General features: G+C 37.5%; 1 protein-coding gene across 7 annotated transcripts in view; it reads right to left on the reverse strand.

The window, feature by feature from the left end:
• FTO (FTO alpha-ketoglutarate dependent dioxygenase) overlaps positions 1-18,032 on the reverse strand; it is a 431,971-nt gene that overhangs the window by 184,699 nt on the left and 229,240 nt on the right. For all 7 annotated transcript variants that reach the window (XM_069082477.1, XM_069082479.1, XM_069082482.1 and 4 more), the window contains one exon: positions 256-380. In XM_069082477.1, coding sequence (XP_068938578.1) covers positions 256-380 — 125 coding nt within the window. The remainder of the gene's footprint in view (positions 1-255; positions 381-18,032) is intronic.

The following is an 18,032-nucleotide window of genomic DNA, read 5'->3' on the forward strand; positions in this document are numbered from 1 at the left end:
TCTCTCTCTCTCTCTCTCTCTCTCTCTCTCTCTCTCTCACACATACACACACAAACACACATGACACAAGCCATAATAAATAATACAAATACCAAAAGTAATAAAGTAAGCTTCTCCAGAAAGCATCTTGAGCGTACTTCTGTTTTATCATTGCCCTCCAATGAGAAGAACTGAGCCAGCAACAAGGAAGCTTCTCAGCTAATACTGCTTGTGGACTTCAGTAAACAAAAAGAACCATTTAATTAGAGGTCTAACCTCATACACCATTCCATTCGCAGCTCCTGTCGTGTGGTGAGCCAGGCAAGTAAATCTGTTATGATTTCATTCTTTTGTTCCACGAGCCATCCCTCTTTTCTGATTTCACAAAGCACTGCATTTGTCTAAGAAAAATGATAAAAAAAAAAGAGAGGAAAAAAGAGGAAGAAAAACATAAAATTAATAAAAAAGCCCATAAGCAAATAAGGACAGTAAATCAATGGCTTTTTTTATTACAGTTCCACTGCTAACAAATCAATACAGTAAATGATGGTCAAAAATGGGCACCATATATTTGGTATTTAATCAATGTACATGGCACATAAGGTAACCTATAAAGTTCCATTGCCTTAAGTAACACATTGTGCATTCTCCCTTTCATTTTCTCAACACACATGCCTATTTTTTCCCTTTGAGCTGCTGAGCATAAGCTATTATTAGAAATGATTTTCACGTACACTTCTCTGTGAGTTGTTTGTTTTGCCTTTTTAAAAAAGAAGTCTTTGACTTTCCCTCTCTCCACTTCCTGCTACCAGCTGTGGCTTTCTGCACTGTCTCTCTTCTTTGAATCATTAATTTCTATTCCCAGCCATGCCAATGATTTTTTTTCTTCCCTCCCTCTTTCTCCTTGGTTGGTGGAAAACCAAAACAAAACAAAACCAAGATCTTGCTAAGAAATAAATAAGTGTACAGAACTCAAGGATTATATGATATCCAAAATGACATTTTCCAGATTTGAAAATCTACTGCACATACAATTATAACCATATCTAAAATGAGTTTAAGGCATCTTTAAAGACAGATAAAAGTTCAGATAAAAGGGAGTAACAATTTGATGGGGAATTGTTTATTCTATGATCATGGAAACAGAAGGAAATTGTGCTCATACAAACTCATATTTACAGCCTTTGCTTAGTTGTAGGAAGTCAGAGGGGAAAGCTTCTTCAAATAGTCAAGGTCTAAACACCCCTTACCATGTGTAGATTTTGAGTAAGAAAATTCAATACTCATCTAATTATCATTTTCACCCGATCCCAATAAAACTGCGAAGCTTTTTGGTTTACATATATGTTAAGATCTCTATAAAATACACAAAAGTAATAATATAAAACTGTACAAGTGTAGCTTTAAATTTGAGCAGTGCCCCGTTGTTTCAAGCATACACTTTTTAAATATGGGCATCTAACTTCACTTAAACTGAAGAGGAGAATCTAAATCTGTCAGGAAGTTGTTCTACATCTAAACTGTGTCTTTTGACAATATTCTTAACACAAAAACCATTAGAGAAAAGAAGTCTCCAAATTGGTGTCTTAAGTACTCTGTAATTTCCTCACCCAATTTATGTCCATAAAACTATTTTCACAATGAAAATCTCAGCATAATTTGGCCTTCCACTGATTTTATATAATCTCTTTACAATCTGCATAATCTCTTTATACCCTCATCTTCCAAGGACAAGGGGGCTTCCATCAGGGCTCTGTTGGACACACTTTAACCGCTTGGCAGCAGGATTTTCAGACCTCGGCTGCAGAACCAAATTGCATGGCCTCTTCAGGCAATCCCACTGCTCAATGGCTGACACCAACAAGTATCTAAAGCATGTCTAATTCCAAAGAGGCCCAGTTTCAAAGAGTATTCAAACAAACAAAAGCCTGTTTCCTTGGCTATGTATAACTTAACTCATGTATACCTAACATGAGCTCTGTAAGGGATAACAAAGGGTTACTTAGCCTTTCCTCCACGTTTGAAAGTACATATTATTTTTACCCCAAAATAAAAAATGCTGAAACAGATTCAGATATACTTCAGAAGGGTCATATCAATGTAATTACGATCACAAATACATTTCTACAAAAAAGTTTATTTCTCCTTGGAATTAGATAATGTTTTTAAAAGTCACTGTCATTCCTTTAACAATTAAAATTCCTTTTGCAAATGTATTCTAGTTTGGGGTTTTGCTTTTTTTTTGGTGAAAAAAAAAAGGTTCAGATTTACCTATGTTGCCAGGAAATTTTACTTCATAACATTTTCATCTTAGTATTGCAGAAGTAATGGATTCTTTCCAAAAGATCTTTTCTCAACCTACCAGGTCCCCAAATTCATATACTTTCCTCCTATATTTTCCTGCATAAGAATGACATGCTTGACACCATGAGTTGTGCTCCTACTATCTTTATAATTTTTATTATGTGTCCTAGCTACTTATAGTCTGATTATTTTCAGGTTCTAGGCCCTATTGTTCCATCCTAAATGGCATGACTGCATTAAGAGCCAACAAATTATAACTGACATGACCTAAAAATGTAGAATAAAATAGATAATACAGCTCTTATCCCCAGTATCTAGAAGACTTTATTCTTCACATTATTTAGAAGTTACCTATAGATGTTTTGTTTCGGGGGAACCCTGGACAGGCACAGGGGAAAAAAGGGACAGATTTAAGAAGGAATATTGAAAAGAAGCACTCCAGAGGAAAAGAGATATTCATATTTGTTTGACTTTAAGAAACCCTGGTATATTAAAGAATAAAAACTACAACAATTCCCCAAACCAACGAGGGTAAGAGATTATTCAATCCACAAAAAAAAGGTATTTCCTTTATAAATGAATTAGCTTCAGGGTTCTTTTAAATGATCACTTTCCTCAGCCTAGTCAAATGATTATTCAAGTTTCAAAATTTTCATTTATATAAAACTTTTCAAGCCCACGCCTAGTATGTATTGAAAGTTACACCCAACTCAATGTATTAAATATATAAAGATGACAGGCAGGGGGAGAGTTCTTGGGATAAGGAAATAACCGTGGTTGCAATGAGAAAACAACAACAAAAGAAGGGTGGGTCAGGAATAACTTTTATAGACTCTAAAATGCAATCCCTGAGTTGAAGACATCACCCTCATCCTTTTAAAATTTAGGATGAAAATGACCCGAAGCACTAAAGACACCTAAGGACACTATGGACTGCCAAGATAACATGTTTTCCTAAGGCATTTAATGGTGATATTTTCCTCTTCTTAAGAGTGTCATCTCCTCCAAACTTGACTTCACCTAGGAAAGATTAATAGACCATTTGCCCATGAGCAGCAGCATGGATGACAGGGCTGTCTCAAGAGAATAATAAATCCGAAAATATCAACATATCCTCACTCTTTCCAGAGCCTAAAACATAGCCTGGTCTCAAAACTTGGGAAAAGTGTACCGCATTGTTGAGAGAAATAATTTGTAGGTTAAGTTTCATGCCACAGTAACTCTTTCTGACTGAGTCCAAAACCTAGGGGAGCATGGAAATATTGACAAGCCTCAAGCCACAATCCACAAGGAGCAGGTTGGAACCAATAACATTTTTTCTCCTTCAGTTTCATCTCAAACTTAATTAATCTCCTTGACTCTGGATCTGCGACAATTCAACAAGAAATGTCACTAAGTATTCTATTCTTCAAAGCAAAATTAAAAAACTCAAATACCTCAACCTATGCATCATCAAGAACTCAGAGAATGAGTAACTTCTAAATGTCTCGCTTGATTTAGAGAACTGGGAACGATATGCCATATGAGAACCATGATGCCATCAGAGCAACTATATACCAGACACTATCCAGATGCACAAGGAGCCTGTAGCATATTAAAAAAAAATCTTCATAAAATATTTGATAATGGTTTTGATTTTGGGAATTGGTTAAAAGAGTCCAGTAAGAAACTGGTAAAATAGGTAATCAAGCTGAGGAAAATTTTTTTGGTTAAAAAAGAATTTGGTTTGATTATAAAATATGAAAGATACAAATTTCTTTGTATGGTTCATAAACTGGCTATAAAAGACAATTCCAAAATAATTTTTTTGAATTCCAAAGATATTTTTGACAATGGAAATATTATTGAGATAGGATTAAACTCCAAAGATAATATGAGATACTACAGTTTTTTGAGTGTACATATTCACAGATTCAAAAAGAATCACTGAATTTCAGAGTTATAAAGGACTTTGCAAGCTACTCAGTCCAACCTATACCCAAAAAAGGATCTCTACTACAACATAACTGAAAATGTGATATCCAATTTCTGCCTGAAGACCTCGGTGGACTTCCTACCTCCTGAGGCATCTAATTCCACTTTGGGATACCTATAATTATTAGAAAGTTTTAATTTATACCAAGACTAAATATGCCTATTGGTATATTCTACCCGTTATTCCTGGCTCTTCCCTCTATGTTAAAACACAACAAATATAATCTCTTTTCCATACAATTGAAACAACTATCATCTCTACCCTAAGCCTTTCCTTCTCCAGGCTAAATATCCCCATTTTTTTCAACCATTCATCAAATGACATAGGTTCAAAGCCATTTACCATCCTTTTGCCCTCTTCTGGACACTCTAACCAATCAATGTCCTTTTTAATCTGTAGTACTCAGTACTTATATTACAAAAGGAGTCTAACAGGGTTGAATGATAGAACTGATAGCAGTATGACATTGTAGAAAAAAATTCTACATTTGGAGACAGAAAACCTAGTATGAATTCAAGAAATGATAACAATTTTCTTGTGTGGCTCATCAATCGGCTATAAAAGACAACTCTAAAATAACTTACTACCACTAATACAGTTTCTTTTCCTCTATGGGTCTTGATTTACTCATCAATAAAATGAAAGGGTTAAGTGAGATGATATCTAGTTCCTTCCAGGTCTAAAACTCTATTATGCTAAAATTCACGTCAACAAATATTGATTAAAGTCCCACTATGTGCTGGGAACTCTGCTAAATGCTGGTGATACAAAAAAAGCATACACTATCTCTGTTCTCAAGGAGCTCACAATTGAATGGTGAAGACAACATACAAGCAACTAAATGCAAAAAAATATATAGTACAAATTACATGAGAGTAAGTTACCATAGTAATCTAGAAAATGATAAACCCAAAGATTCAAGTTGTTGGAATAAAAACTCATTATTTGACAAAAACTGCTAGGAAAACTGGAAAACAATATGGCAGAAACTATGTATAAACCAGCATCTCACACCAAGATAAGGTAAAAATGGGTACATGATTTACACATAAAGGATGATACCATAAATAGATTAAGAGAGCATGAAATAGTTTGTCAGATTTATAGGTAAGGGAAGAATTTTTGGACCAAAGAAAATATACAGAGCATTACAAAATATAAAACAGATATTTTTGATGATATAAAATTTAAGTCTTTGCACAAAGCCCATGCCACCAAAATTATAAGGAAAGCAGAAAACTGGGGTGAAATTTTTCAACAAGTATCTCTGATAAAGGTCTCATTTCTCAAATACATGAATTTATAAAAATTTATAAATATATTATAAATTTATTAAAAATATACAAGTCATTCCCCAATTGATAAATGGTCAAAGGATACGAACAGGCAGCTTTCAGAATAAGAAACCAAAGCTATCTATAGTCATATGAAAACATGCTCTAAATCACTATTGATCAGAGAAATGCAAATTAAAACAATTCTGAGGTACCACCTCATACCTATCAGAGTGGCTAATATGACAAAAAAGGAAAATGTTGGATGTTGGAGCAGACATGGGAAAACTGGGACATTAATACACAGTTGGTGGATTTATGAACCCATCCAACCACTCTGGAGAGCAATTTGCAACTATGCCCAAACTTTGATCCAGCAATTCCATTGTGAGGTCTATATCCCAAAGACATCCAAAAAAAGGGAAAAGGACCTATTTGTATAAAAATATTTATAACAGATTTTTTGTGGTGGCTAAGAAATGGAAGTCAAAGGGATGACCATCAATTGGGGAATTGCTAACCAAGCTGTGGTATATGATTGTAATGGAATATTACTGTGCTGTAAAAAATGAAAAGTGGGATGATTTCAGAAAATCCTGGAAAGACTTACATGAACTGCTGCATAGTGAAATGAACATAACTAGGAGAATGTTGTATACAGTAACAACAATACTATTTGATGAAGAACTGTGAATGACTTACCTATTCTTAGCAATACAATGATCCAAGAAAATCCCAAAGGACTCATGATGAAGCATACTATCTGCCTCCAGAGAAAGAACTGATAGTGACTGAATATAGACTGAAGCATGCTATTTTCCACTTTCTTTCATTTTTTTAATTCAAGCATTCTTGTACAAAATGACTAATATGGAAATGTTTTACATAATTGCACATATATAACTTATATCCAACTGCTTACCATCTCAGAGAGGGGGAAGAGATAGCATTTGGAACTCAAAACTTTTAAATAAAAGTGTTTTAAAAATTGGAATAAGTTATGGAATTGTGTACAAGAAAATATGCTAAAATGGAAATGTTTCTGGTAGGAATAAAAAAATTAACCTATAAAATATATATGTGTATATGTATGTATATGTGTACATACACACAAATATACATGCAAACATAGAGAATCATTTGGAGATAAGCAAGAGAAGGAAGACACTAGCATTAAGAGGAATAGCAAAAGGCTTCTCGTAGAAGGTGAGATCTTAGCTGAGACTTGAAGGAAAACAGTGAAGTCAAGAGACAGAGATGAAGAAGGAGAAAATTCCAGGCTTGGGGACAGCCAGTGAAAATTCCCAAAGTTGGGAAATAGAGTGTCTTATATGAGAAACAGTAGGGAAGTTGGTATCCCTGAATCACAGAGCATGAAAAAATAAGAAGGGCCCAGGTTATGAAGGGCTCTGAAAGCCAAATGGAAGATTTTATATTTGATCTCAGAGGTAATAGGGAGTTACTGCAGTTTATTGAACAGGAGGGGGTGGGGGGAAGGAGAGGGGAAAAAGAAAGAGGTGTAATGGTCCGACCTGTGATTTAGAAAAATCAGTTTGATAACTGAGGGGAAGATAGTCTGGGGTATGGAGAGATTTAAGGCAGGGAGATCAAACCAGTGAGCCAGTACAGGCATAGGTGATGAGGGTCTTATCATAATGGCAGCAGTATCAGAGAAGAAAAGGAGACATATATAAGACATATTATAAAAGGTGGAATGAACAGAATTTGACAGCTGATCGGATATGGAGTGAGGCAGGGGAGGAGGATAGGGAGAGTAAGGAGCTCAGGATGACAACTAGGTTGTAAGTCTTAATGATAGAAGGATGGTAGTGCTCAAGACATTAACAAAGAGGTTAGCAAAAGGGGAGGACCTAAGAGAAACAAAGACATATTCATTGAGCTCCTATTATGTGCAACGTCTCCATTTTATAGATGGGAAAACTGAGTCCTACAGTGGTTAAGAGTATAAGGAACAGCAAGGAAGTCACTGGCCCTGGATCACAGAGTATGCAGAGGGGAGTAAATTATAAAACTGAAAAAATAGGAAGGCACCAGGTCACAAAACAAAATGAAAGACAATATCCTTACTAGTTGTATGAGTTTACACAAGGTCATACAACTAGTAAAGAGCAAACTCAGAATAAAGGTCTTTTAACCCCACCGTTTAGTGTTCAATCAAGCATTTATTAACAATCTACTAAGTGCCAGAGACTGTAACATGTGCTAAGCTGCTGTTGCTATTCATTCATGTCTGACTCTTCATGAACCCATGGATTTTTTTCCATGAGGCTTTCTTGGCAAAGATACTGGAGTAGTTTGCCATTTCCTTCTTCAATGTGTCCCAATTTTAATGATGAGGAAATGAGGCAAATAGGGATTAAATGACTTGCCCATGGTCACATAGCTAATAAGTGTCAAAGGTAGGATTTGAACTCAAATTTTCCTGATTCCTGGAAGTACTCCAGTGTTCTATGCACTTCATCACCTACCTGCCTCAGGTGCTAGGTACATACATACAAAAAATGAAACAAACCCTACTTTCAAGAAGGTTTTATGTTCTATTATATCATAAAGTCTAGCAAATAGTTAAAAAAAGACAATTGAATTAAAAGATTCATTACTTTATGATCCCAGTAAGCTTCAAGATTTACCAAGTGGAAGATTTTACTTTCTCTACTCAATAGGTTAAACATTTGTTCAAGATCTGGTTAACCAAGAGGGAGGAAGGAAAAAATATCTGTGCCCTAAGGACCTACAGAGAGCCTGTTTCTTCTGCCTCAATAATCTGGGCTTTCTAAGAGATAGATGATCACTCAGCCATGAATTTGTAACCCCTCATCTATCAATTTAAGGTGAATCACTTCAACTATGTCTCCCTTGATATAGTATCTGTTATTCATTCATTTATACCATAAACATTAAGTATCAACAACATGAAATGCCATGTACACTACACTCAATTGAAAATAATTCCTTTTAGACACAGAATCAGCACTAAAATGCAATGGAGAACGTGGACATTCTAAATTAGTTATATGAGAGACTTTCAAGGTAAATTCAGTCTGGAAGTGGAATATGCTAATTTCAGAGTAAAATCTGGAAATATTCTGTTCATTAGTAATGATCTTCATTTAGTTTTTTTCTGTTTTTAATGATCCTTCCCAATGTGATTGTGTCCTTGAACTGACCAAGATGTCACTTCTCGGGCACACCCACAGAGACACACTACTGTCACCAATTCACCATATATCTCCCCAAGAAGAGCCACGGAAGCAAGATGGTAGTCTAAAAGTTTGTCTAAAAATAGTCTGTTTGTCATTCCTGCTTTCTCAGCAAAAGTCCAGCTAATGTCCTTCTAAAATACAAGGGCATAAACTTCAACATCCCAGTGGGACAAAAAAAGGGTAATGCCCTTGCTGGGGGGGGGGGGGAGAAAACTGTGCCATTTCTATCACTTCTTATGTGTGTCTGCCTCATTTTAGGAGTCCATTTCCCCTCTATACACACAAATTAGAAAGATACGCTCCGACTGATAACAAGGGCTAAAGGTTCAACTTGTGAAGAAACTCAGTTTAAGATGTTATCAGCTAGGAAAGCTATTTCCTCACATCAACACTGCATAGGCCTGTCAGAAACCCAACCAGTACCACCCCTCTTTAAAAGGGCAGAAGCATTTTTTCCCCTAAAGAAAAGCACAAAACCTACTACTATAGCTACAGTTCCATCAAAGAAAGGTTAACCTTAGGTCTTCCTTCATTTAATGATAGTTAGTGAAAGATTATTGTCTTGTGGGGCCTCTGTAGTCCAATGCTGAGTGATGCCTTAACATTTCCCAAAATTGACTGGATGGGCATCACCTCAGATTTCTACCATGCTTAGGTTCTCAGGTCAAAAGAATAAATAAACACTCCTCTCAGCCCTTCTGCCTGTCTTATCTCCCCCTCCTGTGAGCAGGAGGTTTTGGGGGGGGGGGTGCTATCATTTACACAATGTTGAAACTTTCTTTCCTCCATTTCCTGAATTGGAGGAAAAATATCCTGGATGACCTCCTCTGAGAGATAACACCAAATAACTCTTGGGTGTTGTGTATACTGGATTACTTAAGGCAGTTGTCTTCATAATTCCCTCCCTATCCCCTTCCCCCCAATCCCAATAAGGAAAGTAGGAGAGAAGCTTAACTGTGTTAAAACTATGCCACAAAGACAATAAAATCCCAAAGGCCACAAACAAATAAGCCTTTTATTCCCAACAAGAGGGGCATTTGGTACAATTCATCTAGAAGACCCACATTATTAATTTCTCAAGTGAAAGAACTCAGCAGGCAGAGAGACTATTTGCATATTAGACCTTTATAAGGATCAGCAAAGCAAATTCTGGGGTTCCTAGTGTCCTCTGCCATTTAGTCAGGAGAGGCAACTGATGAGTCAGGGCACAGTTATTCTAAGTTAACTTATGAGATTCTAAACAAAGGCCTAAAGTATCCTTAAGATAACATTGTGCCAATTCTTTTCAAAGAGGTTTCACAGCATCTTGGCCTTTGATTTGTAATGTCCCAGAATCCCACTGTTTTGTTTGCATCATAGTAACCTCTTTGGCTGCAGTAGCTCAAGCTGGCCATCACTATATTCACCATTAGAACCTTGTGAGTTAATGTATGAATACCCAGACTGGAAAAGATGGTCCCCATGGCTGTCCGTGGGGAATCCTGACCACTTGCAGGCATTTAACCTCCATAGCCTACGTCTGCTGTCACAGGGAACGAGGCTAGACATCTGCATTCCAATTGGCAACTTCTGTACTTCGGATTTGGGGGTAAAAAATGGCTTGTGTTTGTCAGGGAAAGCAAATACAAAAAAAAAAGGTGGAGAGGAAAAAAGTGTTGTTTATAGAAGCCAGCTGCTCTAACTTTGGCGCCAGCAACTCCTCATCCTGCTCTTTTACGCCTGCAACCCCACTGCCCCCACTGGCACAGGTACAACTAAACGTTGACTTCAATGCTTCGGAGAGCACTCAACTGATTTTGTACATGATTAATTGCCAAAGACATGGCTGACCATATGGAACAGAGAAAGCATCAAGTAATTCATACTTCTGTATGTGATCATTTGGCCCCTGTTGTTTTAATGTACAGGAAAGAGCTAGTATAGCACAGACCTGGTGTCTTGCCCTTGACAGCCCATTAAGAAATCTCAAAGCACCTAGTTGAAGTTATGCTGTTGGCTTTTCAATAGCAGCCTAATAAAACAGAAGCAAAGCTTTCCAACTAGTCTTAAATCTTTCACATACAGTACATTAACCACTGCTGCTAAAACAACTGGTTTCTTATGATAGGAAATGGGATTTGATTTCTAGCCTCTGCATACTTACTGAAAGCCTTTCTCTGACCTTTGCAGAGTTTACAAAATCATTGTTCTTTTTTTTTCCTGCCATTTCCAAGTTTCTTAGAAATAATAGATCTGTGAAAGTTCAGTATATTCTACCCGCACTCACTGTCTGTATTCAGTTTGTATAATAAAGGCTGACTTGTGGGGAACTGGGATGGCATAATTATTTTTATTCCAAGAGGATAGGAATCACTCTAGAATCTCAAACATTAGCCTCCTTGAAAGAAACCATACGCAAGGGGAAAAAAAAACTTCAGAAAAACAGTTATTCTACTTGAATCTTCATCTTCTCATTCAGTAAAAATCCAACTCAATTTGTGAAAGAATATCAATTTATTTTCCAGTTGTTCTACTCTTTGCTGAGTGTGGCACTCCCATGCCAGGCAAAGGAGGAAGGTTCAGGCTCAGATGCAATGTCAGTGTCACACGTGGCAGTCGATTAGCTTTATCCACTATTAAAATCTTTTCAGACAGTTACTTCCAGTTGGGGGGGAAGGAGAGGAAAGGGGGAATATTTCCACAGTGTTTTCCTTTCAAGGATTTTCAAATGACAGTGCTAAAAAGTTTAATCCCATCAGCACAGTCCTTTTGGCAGTTCTGACACATGCTGGCAGGGATGCCTTTCTTGGCACCTTCTATTAGAAAATATTTATATGAGTTTTTGTCTGTGGATTTTCTAGATGTCCAAATTATCCTCACACCCAAAGAAACCATATATGGGGACATCTCTCTGCCTCAATATTCACCAGCAGGATTGTTAAGTTCCCCTGCTGCTGAAGTCAGCTAACAAAACATTTAGACATGCAAGCCAAAGGGATGTTTCCTTTCTTCCTAGGAAAATACCAACAACTTCTAGGGTGAGCAATTTAAAAGAAGAATAAGACTATAAAATGTACAATGTTTGTGCACATATGTATGTGTGGACGTACATGTGGACACATGTATCTGTGTTCACTTGTAAGCACGTTAAGGTCAAAGAAACAAGCATTTTAAAAGTCTAAACTATATTTTAAAAATTAAAAAATACTACAAAAGCTAAGCCTTTAAGGCGGAACTTTTGGAATAGAAAACTCTTTACAAAGGAACAGTTCTATACAAATTTAGATTTATAAAGCACTTGTGACCTAGTGTCCATCCTATGAGGTAGGTTAATAGTATTCACCCCATTTTGCAGACAGGAATATCTAATGATAAATCAAATTAGAGGCAGGGAAAGAATTGGAACTTTCAGTCCTAAAATTTCTAGCCCTTTGTTTATTACCCTAGTAGATAAATGAGACTGCAATACCATAAAGTTCAATTCCTGCATAACCCTTAGTAAAGAAAGCAAATAGTTCTAAAAGACACCACTGTCCTATAAATTAATTTCCAATGAGTTAAAAGTAGATTTTTATATCATTTCATATACCACACATACACACACAAATGCACACATATATGTATGTATACACACACATTCTGCATAACAAATGCCACAGTGGTTTCTTATTTATTTCTACAATAACCTTGTGTCTGGATATTTAATGGCCTCATCATTATCTTTTTACCTACGTCTATTCATTTTTAGAAAAAAGACGATGGCTCCCACCTATACAGGTAGCTCCCAATTCCTAAAAAAATGGGCACGAAATAGCTGATATTTTGGAGGACATTTTGCTCTCCTCATCTAGGCTTTAAGAGTAAAGCACAGCCAGCTAGCTACACCAAGCATTAAACGACTGAGCCACTCAAGATGTTTGGAATAAAAGTGGCTTAGCACCTTCAGATCCTTGGGTGAGTGAAAGGTTACCCTTTTGCCAGATTCTCCCTCAGAACAGCTCCCTCCATCACCCAAACATCAATAACACAAAGAATGAAGTGGGTCTGCCATGCACACTGGATTATATGAAGTGTAAAACATTGGGGGGAAGGGAAAGAGGGGGGAAAGGCCTTTGAAAGGAAGCAGGGGGAAAAAGAAATCACACTTGCAAGAGGATCCAGCTGACAGCTCAGTCCCTAACAAGTGAGACAAGTGAATATGTTTGGAAACATTGTGAATGCGGGAAGAGAGCAGGCCTTTTGTCTGCAGCCCTACAGTGTGTCTTTAACCCAACTGCTGCCTGCATCGCTGAACATATGTTTTCTGCACAAGAACTGAAGCAGAAAAAGGGCTCTTTGTTATAATTCACTCCTTTGTATGGACCTCTCTCTCCCCCAACCAATACTCTCTTTTGGTTGCATCTCAACACGACTTGCAGTTGGGTCTGGCCAAAGCCCCAGTAAGAATTTACTATTGCTCAGGAATTGTGGTTGAGGGGACACAGAGAAGAGACCCCACTTCTACCACAGGCATAGAGACTGCCCTCTGCCTTCTTGGTGAGACCTAATCAGCATAATCAGAGCTGCCCTTTGTGTCCCTGGTATTCCCCAGAGTACCCGGCCTGAGGAGCCATCTCAGAGTCAAGCAGGGAAATACTCTCCACATTAGACCAATCATGATGACAGAGAAGGCCTTGCCAGTATCAGATGGCCTGCATTCAGACGTGACTTCTACATCTTCCCATTTTCCCCAACATTTAATTAAGAGACCAAACGAACGAGTATGAACCATTGCATTTGAGCTGGTATGTCCACAAATACACACACCAGTAATGGGAGAACTAAAACAAAGATATGCTAAGATGTGGTTCAAGAATCCTTTTCTAGATGTTTTTACTGAGAAAATGCAGGATAAGCATAGGAGGATCAACAGTGTTTCTCTGCCATGTAGAGCAATGATCATCAGGACAGCAGATGACGATCCATTCAGAGATGTTGGGCACCTTTTTATTCTGGATGTTGTCTAGATGTAGGGCAGCCTGCCGAATATAGAGTCAATGCATCGATCAATCAACAGTGTCTGTTATGCTCAAGGCACTGTGCCAGGCATCATGGAAAATGGGAGAGTGGAAATAGGTGGTCTCTGATGTCTCTTCCAAGTCTAGTATTCAAGTAAGTATGTCAGGCGCACTGTTCTCTAGAGTATAAAGCTGGGGGAAAAACACCAGTAAAATCTCAGAGTTGGAAGGAAACTCAAAAGTCAATTAGTCTAATTTATGCAGTTCTATAAAGTCTTTGACATAGTTAATTCACAATATAGTTATTTTGGTTGACAAAAAAGTAATCTCCTCTCTAGGATACATATTTTATTAATCTATTTTCTTATTTACACTATGGGTACATTTCAACATTTACCCACTAAGACATGCTATCCATTCAATCTGTAGATAATTAAAAGGTTATCTTTTTGAAGGGTTGGTGAGGTATAGTGAAAAGAGTTCTGGACATGGATCTAGAGAGACTGATTCAAATCATCTTAATATTTATCAGCTAGATAACCAAAGGTAAGACACCAAATTTCTCTGAGATTGAATTTCTCCACTTATACGATGAGATCAGCAAAACTGGGGATGCTTGGTTCACAAGGCTAATGGAAGGCTTAAATGAAATATACTGTATGTAAAATATTTTGCAAACTTCAAAGCACAGATGTGAGCTATTACATTTCTTATGTATTAAAAACGGTTTTTGGACACTGATAGAATATAGCCATCTCCCAAAGAAGAAATGCAGACATTCATTACCTCCTACCTGGACAATTCCATGAGACTAACTGATTTTCCCATTTCTAGTCTCTTCATTATCCCAATCTATCCTCCATACAGCCAAAATAATATTCATAAGGCTAATTCATAAGACTAATCATGCAACTGCCCTGATAAAAAAAACTTCAGATGCTTCCAAACTACCTCAAGATAAAGTAGAAACTTCTAATCATTTTCCGTCATGTCCAACTATCCATGACCCTACTGGGGTTTTTCTTGGCAAAGAAAAACTGGTTTGCCATTTCCTTCTCCAGCTCATTTTACAGATGGGGAAACTGAGGCAAGAAGGGTTAAGTGACTTGCCCAGGGTCACACAGCTAGTAACTGTCTGAAGCTGAATGTGAACTCAGGAAGAGGAGTCTTTCTGACTCTAGGCCTGGCACTCTACATACCATGCTGTCTAGCTGCCAAAAAAGCTCTCCAAAATCCAGCTCCACTCTACCTTTCTAAGCCCATTTCATACTGCTACTTTCAAGCAGTCTAATCGAACTGAACTGCAGGCTCTTCAGACGCCATCTTCCATGTCTGGGAACTTATATATGTCATACCTTATGACCAGAAAGCATTTCTCACCTTATGTTGGCATTATCTCCCTTTAAAGTTCAGTTCAAGTGAGAACTCAACTGGGAAGCCTTCCCTTAAGCCCCAAAGTTATCAATATTCTACCCCATTCCAAATTACCTTGTATTTACTTGTCTGTAAACCTGCTGCATCCCCTCAGCATAAGATTTGGAATTGGGGACTGTTTTGTCTTGTTATCCTTAGGACTTAACATAGTACCTTTACTAAACAATGGATTTTTGCTGTATTAAATTAAGTGTTGCTTCCTTAAAACTGAATAGTAACACTGGAAGGGGCCATATAGATTATGTAATTCAAACCCTTCATTTTTTGGGTGAGAAAACTGAGGTAAAGAGAAATTGAGTCTCTTGTCTAAAGTCACAGAGCAGGTTAGGTGCAGAGCCTGGAGCTCCCACCTTCTATTGCTGTCTGCTATACCAAACTGCAGTTTTGTAGAAAAATAGCACCTTTGGTTGAAGTTACAACAAAACTCGAAATAAAACAACAATCTGGTAGGAAAGTGAATTCAGGGCTATACCTTTTCTTCCTCAGACTTCCTTAACCCAAGCATTGCTCCTTGCTCACTCAGCCTTAAATAAACACCACTGGTTTTGCCTTTTCAAAGGCAATACCACCTGCTCTTTAGTTACTCTTTTTCACTCTGTAGACTAAAAAACAAACAAAAAAAACCTTTCTTTTAGGAATCTAATTCTCAAAAAAAAAAAAGATCATAGATTTAGAACTGTAAGAGAGCTTGAATCTAGTTTTAGAATTTTCATTCTAGAAAGGAGGAATTTGAGGCCTAGAAAAGTTAGGTGACTTGACCAGTATCAAACAGCTAGTAAGTTTTTGAGACAGGATGAAAACTTGTCTTCCTAACACTAGGTCCAGAACTATAGGACAATGACACTGTGTGTGAGAGATGCTCAAGGACAACCAATACCATAATGAGACAGCATCTCTAGAGTGGCCATGAAGCTATTTGCCCAGGCTTTCTCACCCAAATTGGAGACTTATGATATCAAGTGGATTAGCAAGGTTGTTTAAAGTACGATGCTAATAATGTGAAAGGTATAGCTTTTTTTTTTCCTGAGAAGAGCCAAGGGACATTCAATGGTTTTCACAGAAGCACAGCATGGAAAGGTCTAAGTGATCACACATTAACCTTTTCATGTAACATCCAGACATGTGGCTAGAAGATTCAAAACTACTGGTAATACTGACATCTTTAATATTCCATTCAATTATCTCCAATGTGCAAGGCACTATGCTAGTTTCTGGAGATAAAACAACGATGGAAAAACAGCAGCCTTTGTCTTCAAGTAGAAGATAATCTAACAGGAATTAATAAATACACAAATAGGGGCGGCTAGGTGGCATAGTGAATAGAGCACCGGCCCTGGTGTCAGGAGGACCTGAGTTCAAATCCGACCTCAGACACTTAACACAAAACTAGCCATGTGACCTTGGGCAAGTCGCTTAACCCCAATTGCCCTCCAAAAAGTAAAAAAAGAGAAATACACAAATAAGTATGAGAAGAGATAGGATATGAAAAAGATACAGGAGGAAGTCCACAAAGCCACAGACTAAACATGAAGCATGTGATTAATTTCAACTAGTAGAATTCAGGAAAAGTTTCATGAAGGAAAATAAACCTGAGCTGGGCCTTAAAAAAAGAAAAGGATGTGAACAAGTGGTGATATGGATGGAGAGCATTCCAGACATGGGAGATGGCCTATATCGTGTGCAGAGAGGTGGGAGACAACAGGACAAGATAAAAGAAAGGCAAATCGATTAGCTTATCTGAAACAGTTTTTGAAGCTGACTAGAGGAAAAGAAGGCTGTAAAGGTGGGTTAGAATCAGATCACAGAGGGCCTAATGTAATAGGTTAATGTAGTCTGTGGTTTATCTTTCTGAGAGTCAGGAGCTACTAAACACTTTTGAGTTGAGGAATGATATGGTAAGGCCATATCACGAGAAAGGTTACTTTGACATCTTTGTGAAGATATCATTAGAGGCCTCCTCTTGTGTTTCATCAGGGCAGGACGATGACCCTGGATTCCTAAATAGAACAAACTCTTGTGAGTCTTCCAAGCTGGAAAGGCTTTGAACAGAGGTCCAGTGATGGATTATATGTTTTGTTTTGTTTCCCCAAGGTACAGCCTACCCAAGCTGAGAGAATCAACAGGCTGGATGCAAATTTTTTAGCCACAGCAATTCTTAAAGATCATTTACTAAGATGCAAGGAACTTTTTAATCTATGTTGGTGAAGGGAATACCTAAGCTCATGAAATTGCAGGTCTTTGAAGAACTGTAGGATGGATGGGAAAATGGAGAGACTGCAGGCAGTGAGACTAGTTAGGCTATTAAAATAGTATAAGTGAGAGGTCTTGAGGGCCTTTGAACAAGGGAGATGTATAAATGCAAGAGACTGTAGAGGCAGAAATGATTGGACATGGTTACTGACATAATTATGGGGATGAGGGATAAATGGAAGAGTCAAAGATGACTAAAAAGTTTTAACCTTGTGTGATTGGGAAGACAGTGGACTATAAGCAACAGAAAAAGCAAACTGGGGGAAGGGGCAGGTTTAGGAGGAAATAAGCTTAGTTAAATATATGTATTTTTTTTCAGTGTTGGCAGGACACAAAGATGGAGATGTTTAGCAGGCAGTTGGAAATATGAAATTACAGCTCAGAGGGGGAAGCAGGGTTGGATATAGCAATTAAAGAATCATTTGCATATAACTTACATGGAAATGTGTTTTACATGACTACACATGCATAAGCCAAACTGTCTGCCTTCTCGATGAGGGGGGAAAGGGAAGAATGGAAAGAATTTGGAACTCAAAATTCGAAAAAAAAAAGTCAGAATTCTTATTGTGTGTAATTGGGAAAAATAAAATATTAAATTTTAAAATCATTTGCATAT

The sequence above is a fragment of the Petaurus breviceps genome, unplaced genomic scaffold, assembly GCF_028583685.1.
Source record: "Petaurus breviceps papuanus isolate PSGF00001 unplaced genomic scaffold, PetGlider_PUasm1.0 171, whole genome shotgun sequence".
Classification (NCBI taxonomy): Eukaryota; Metazoa; Chordata; class Mammalia; order Diprotodontia; family Petauridae; genus Petaurus; species Petaurus breviceps.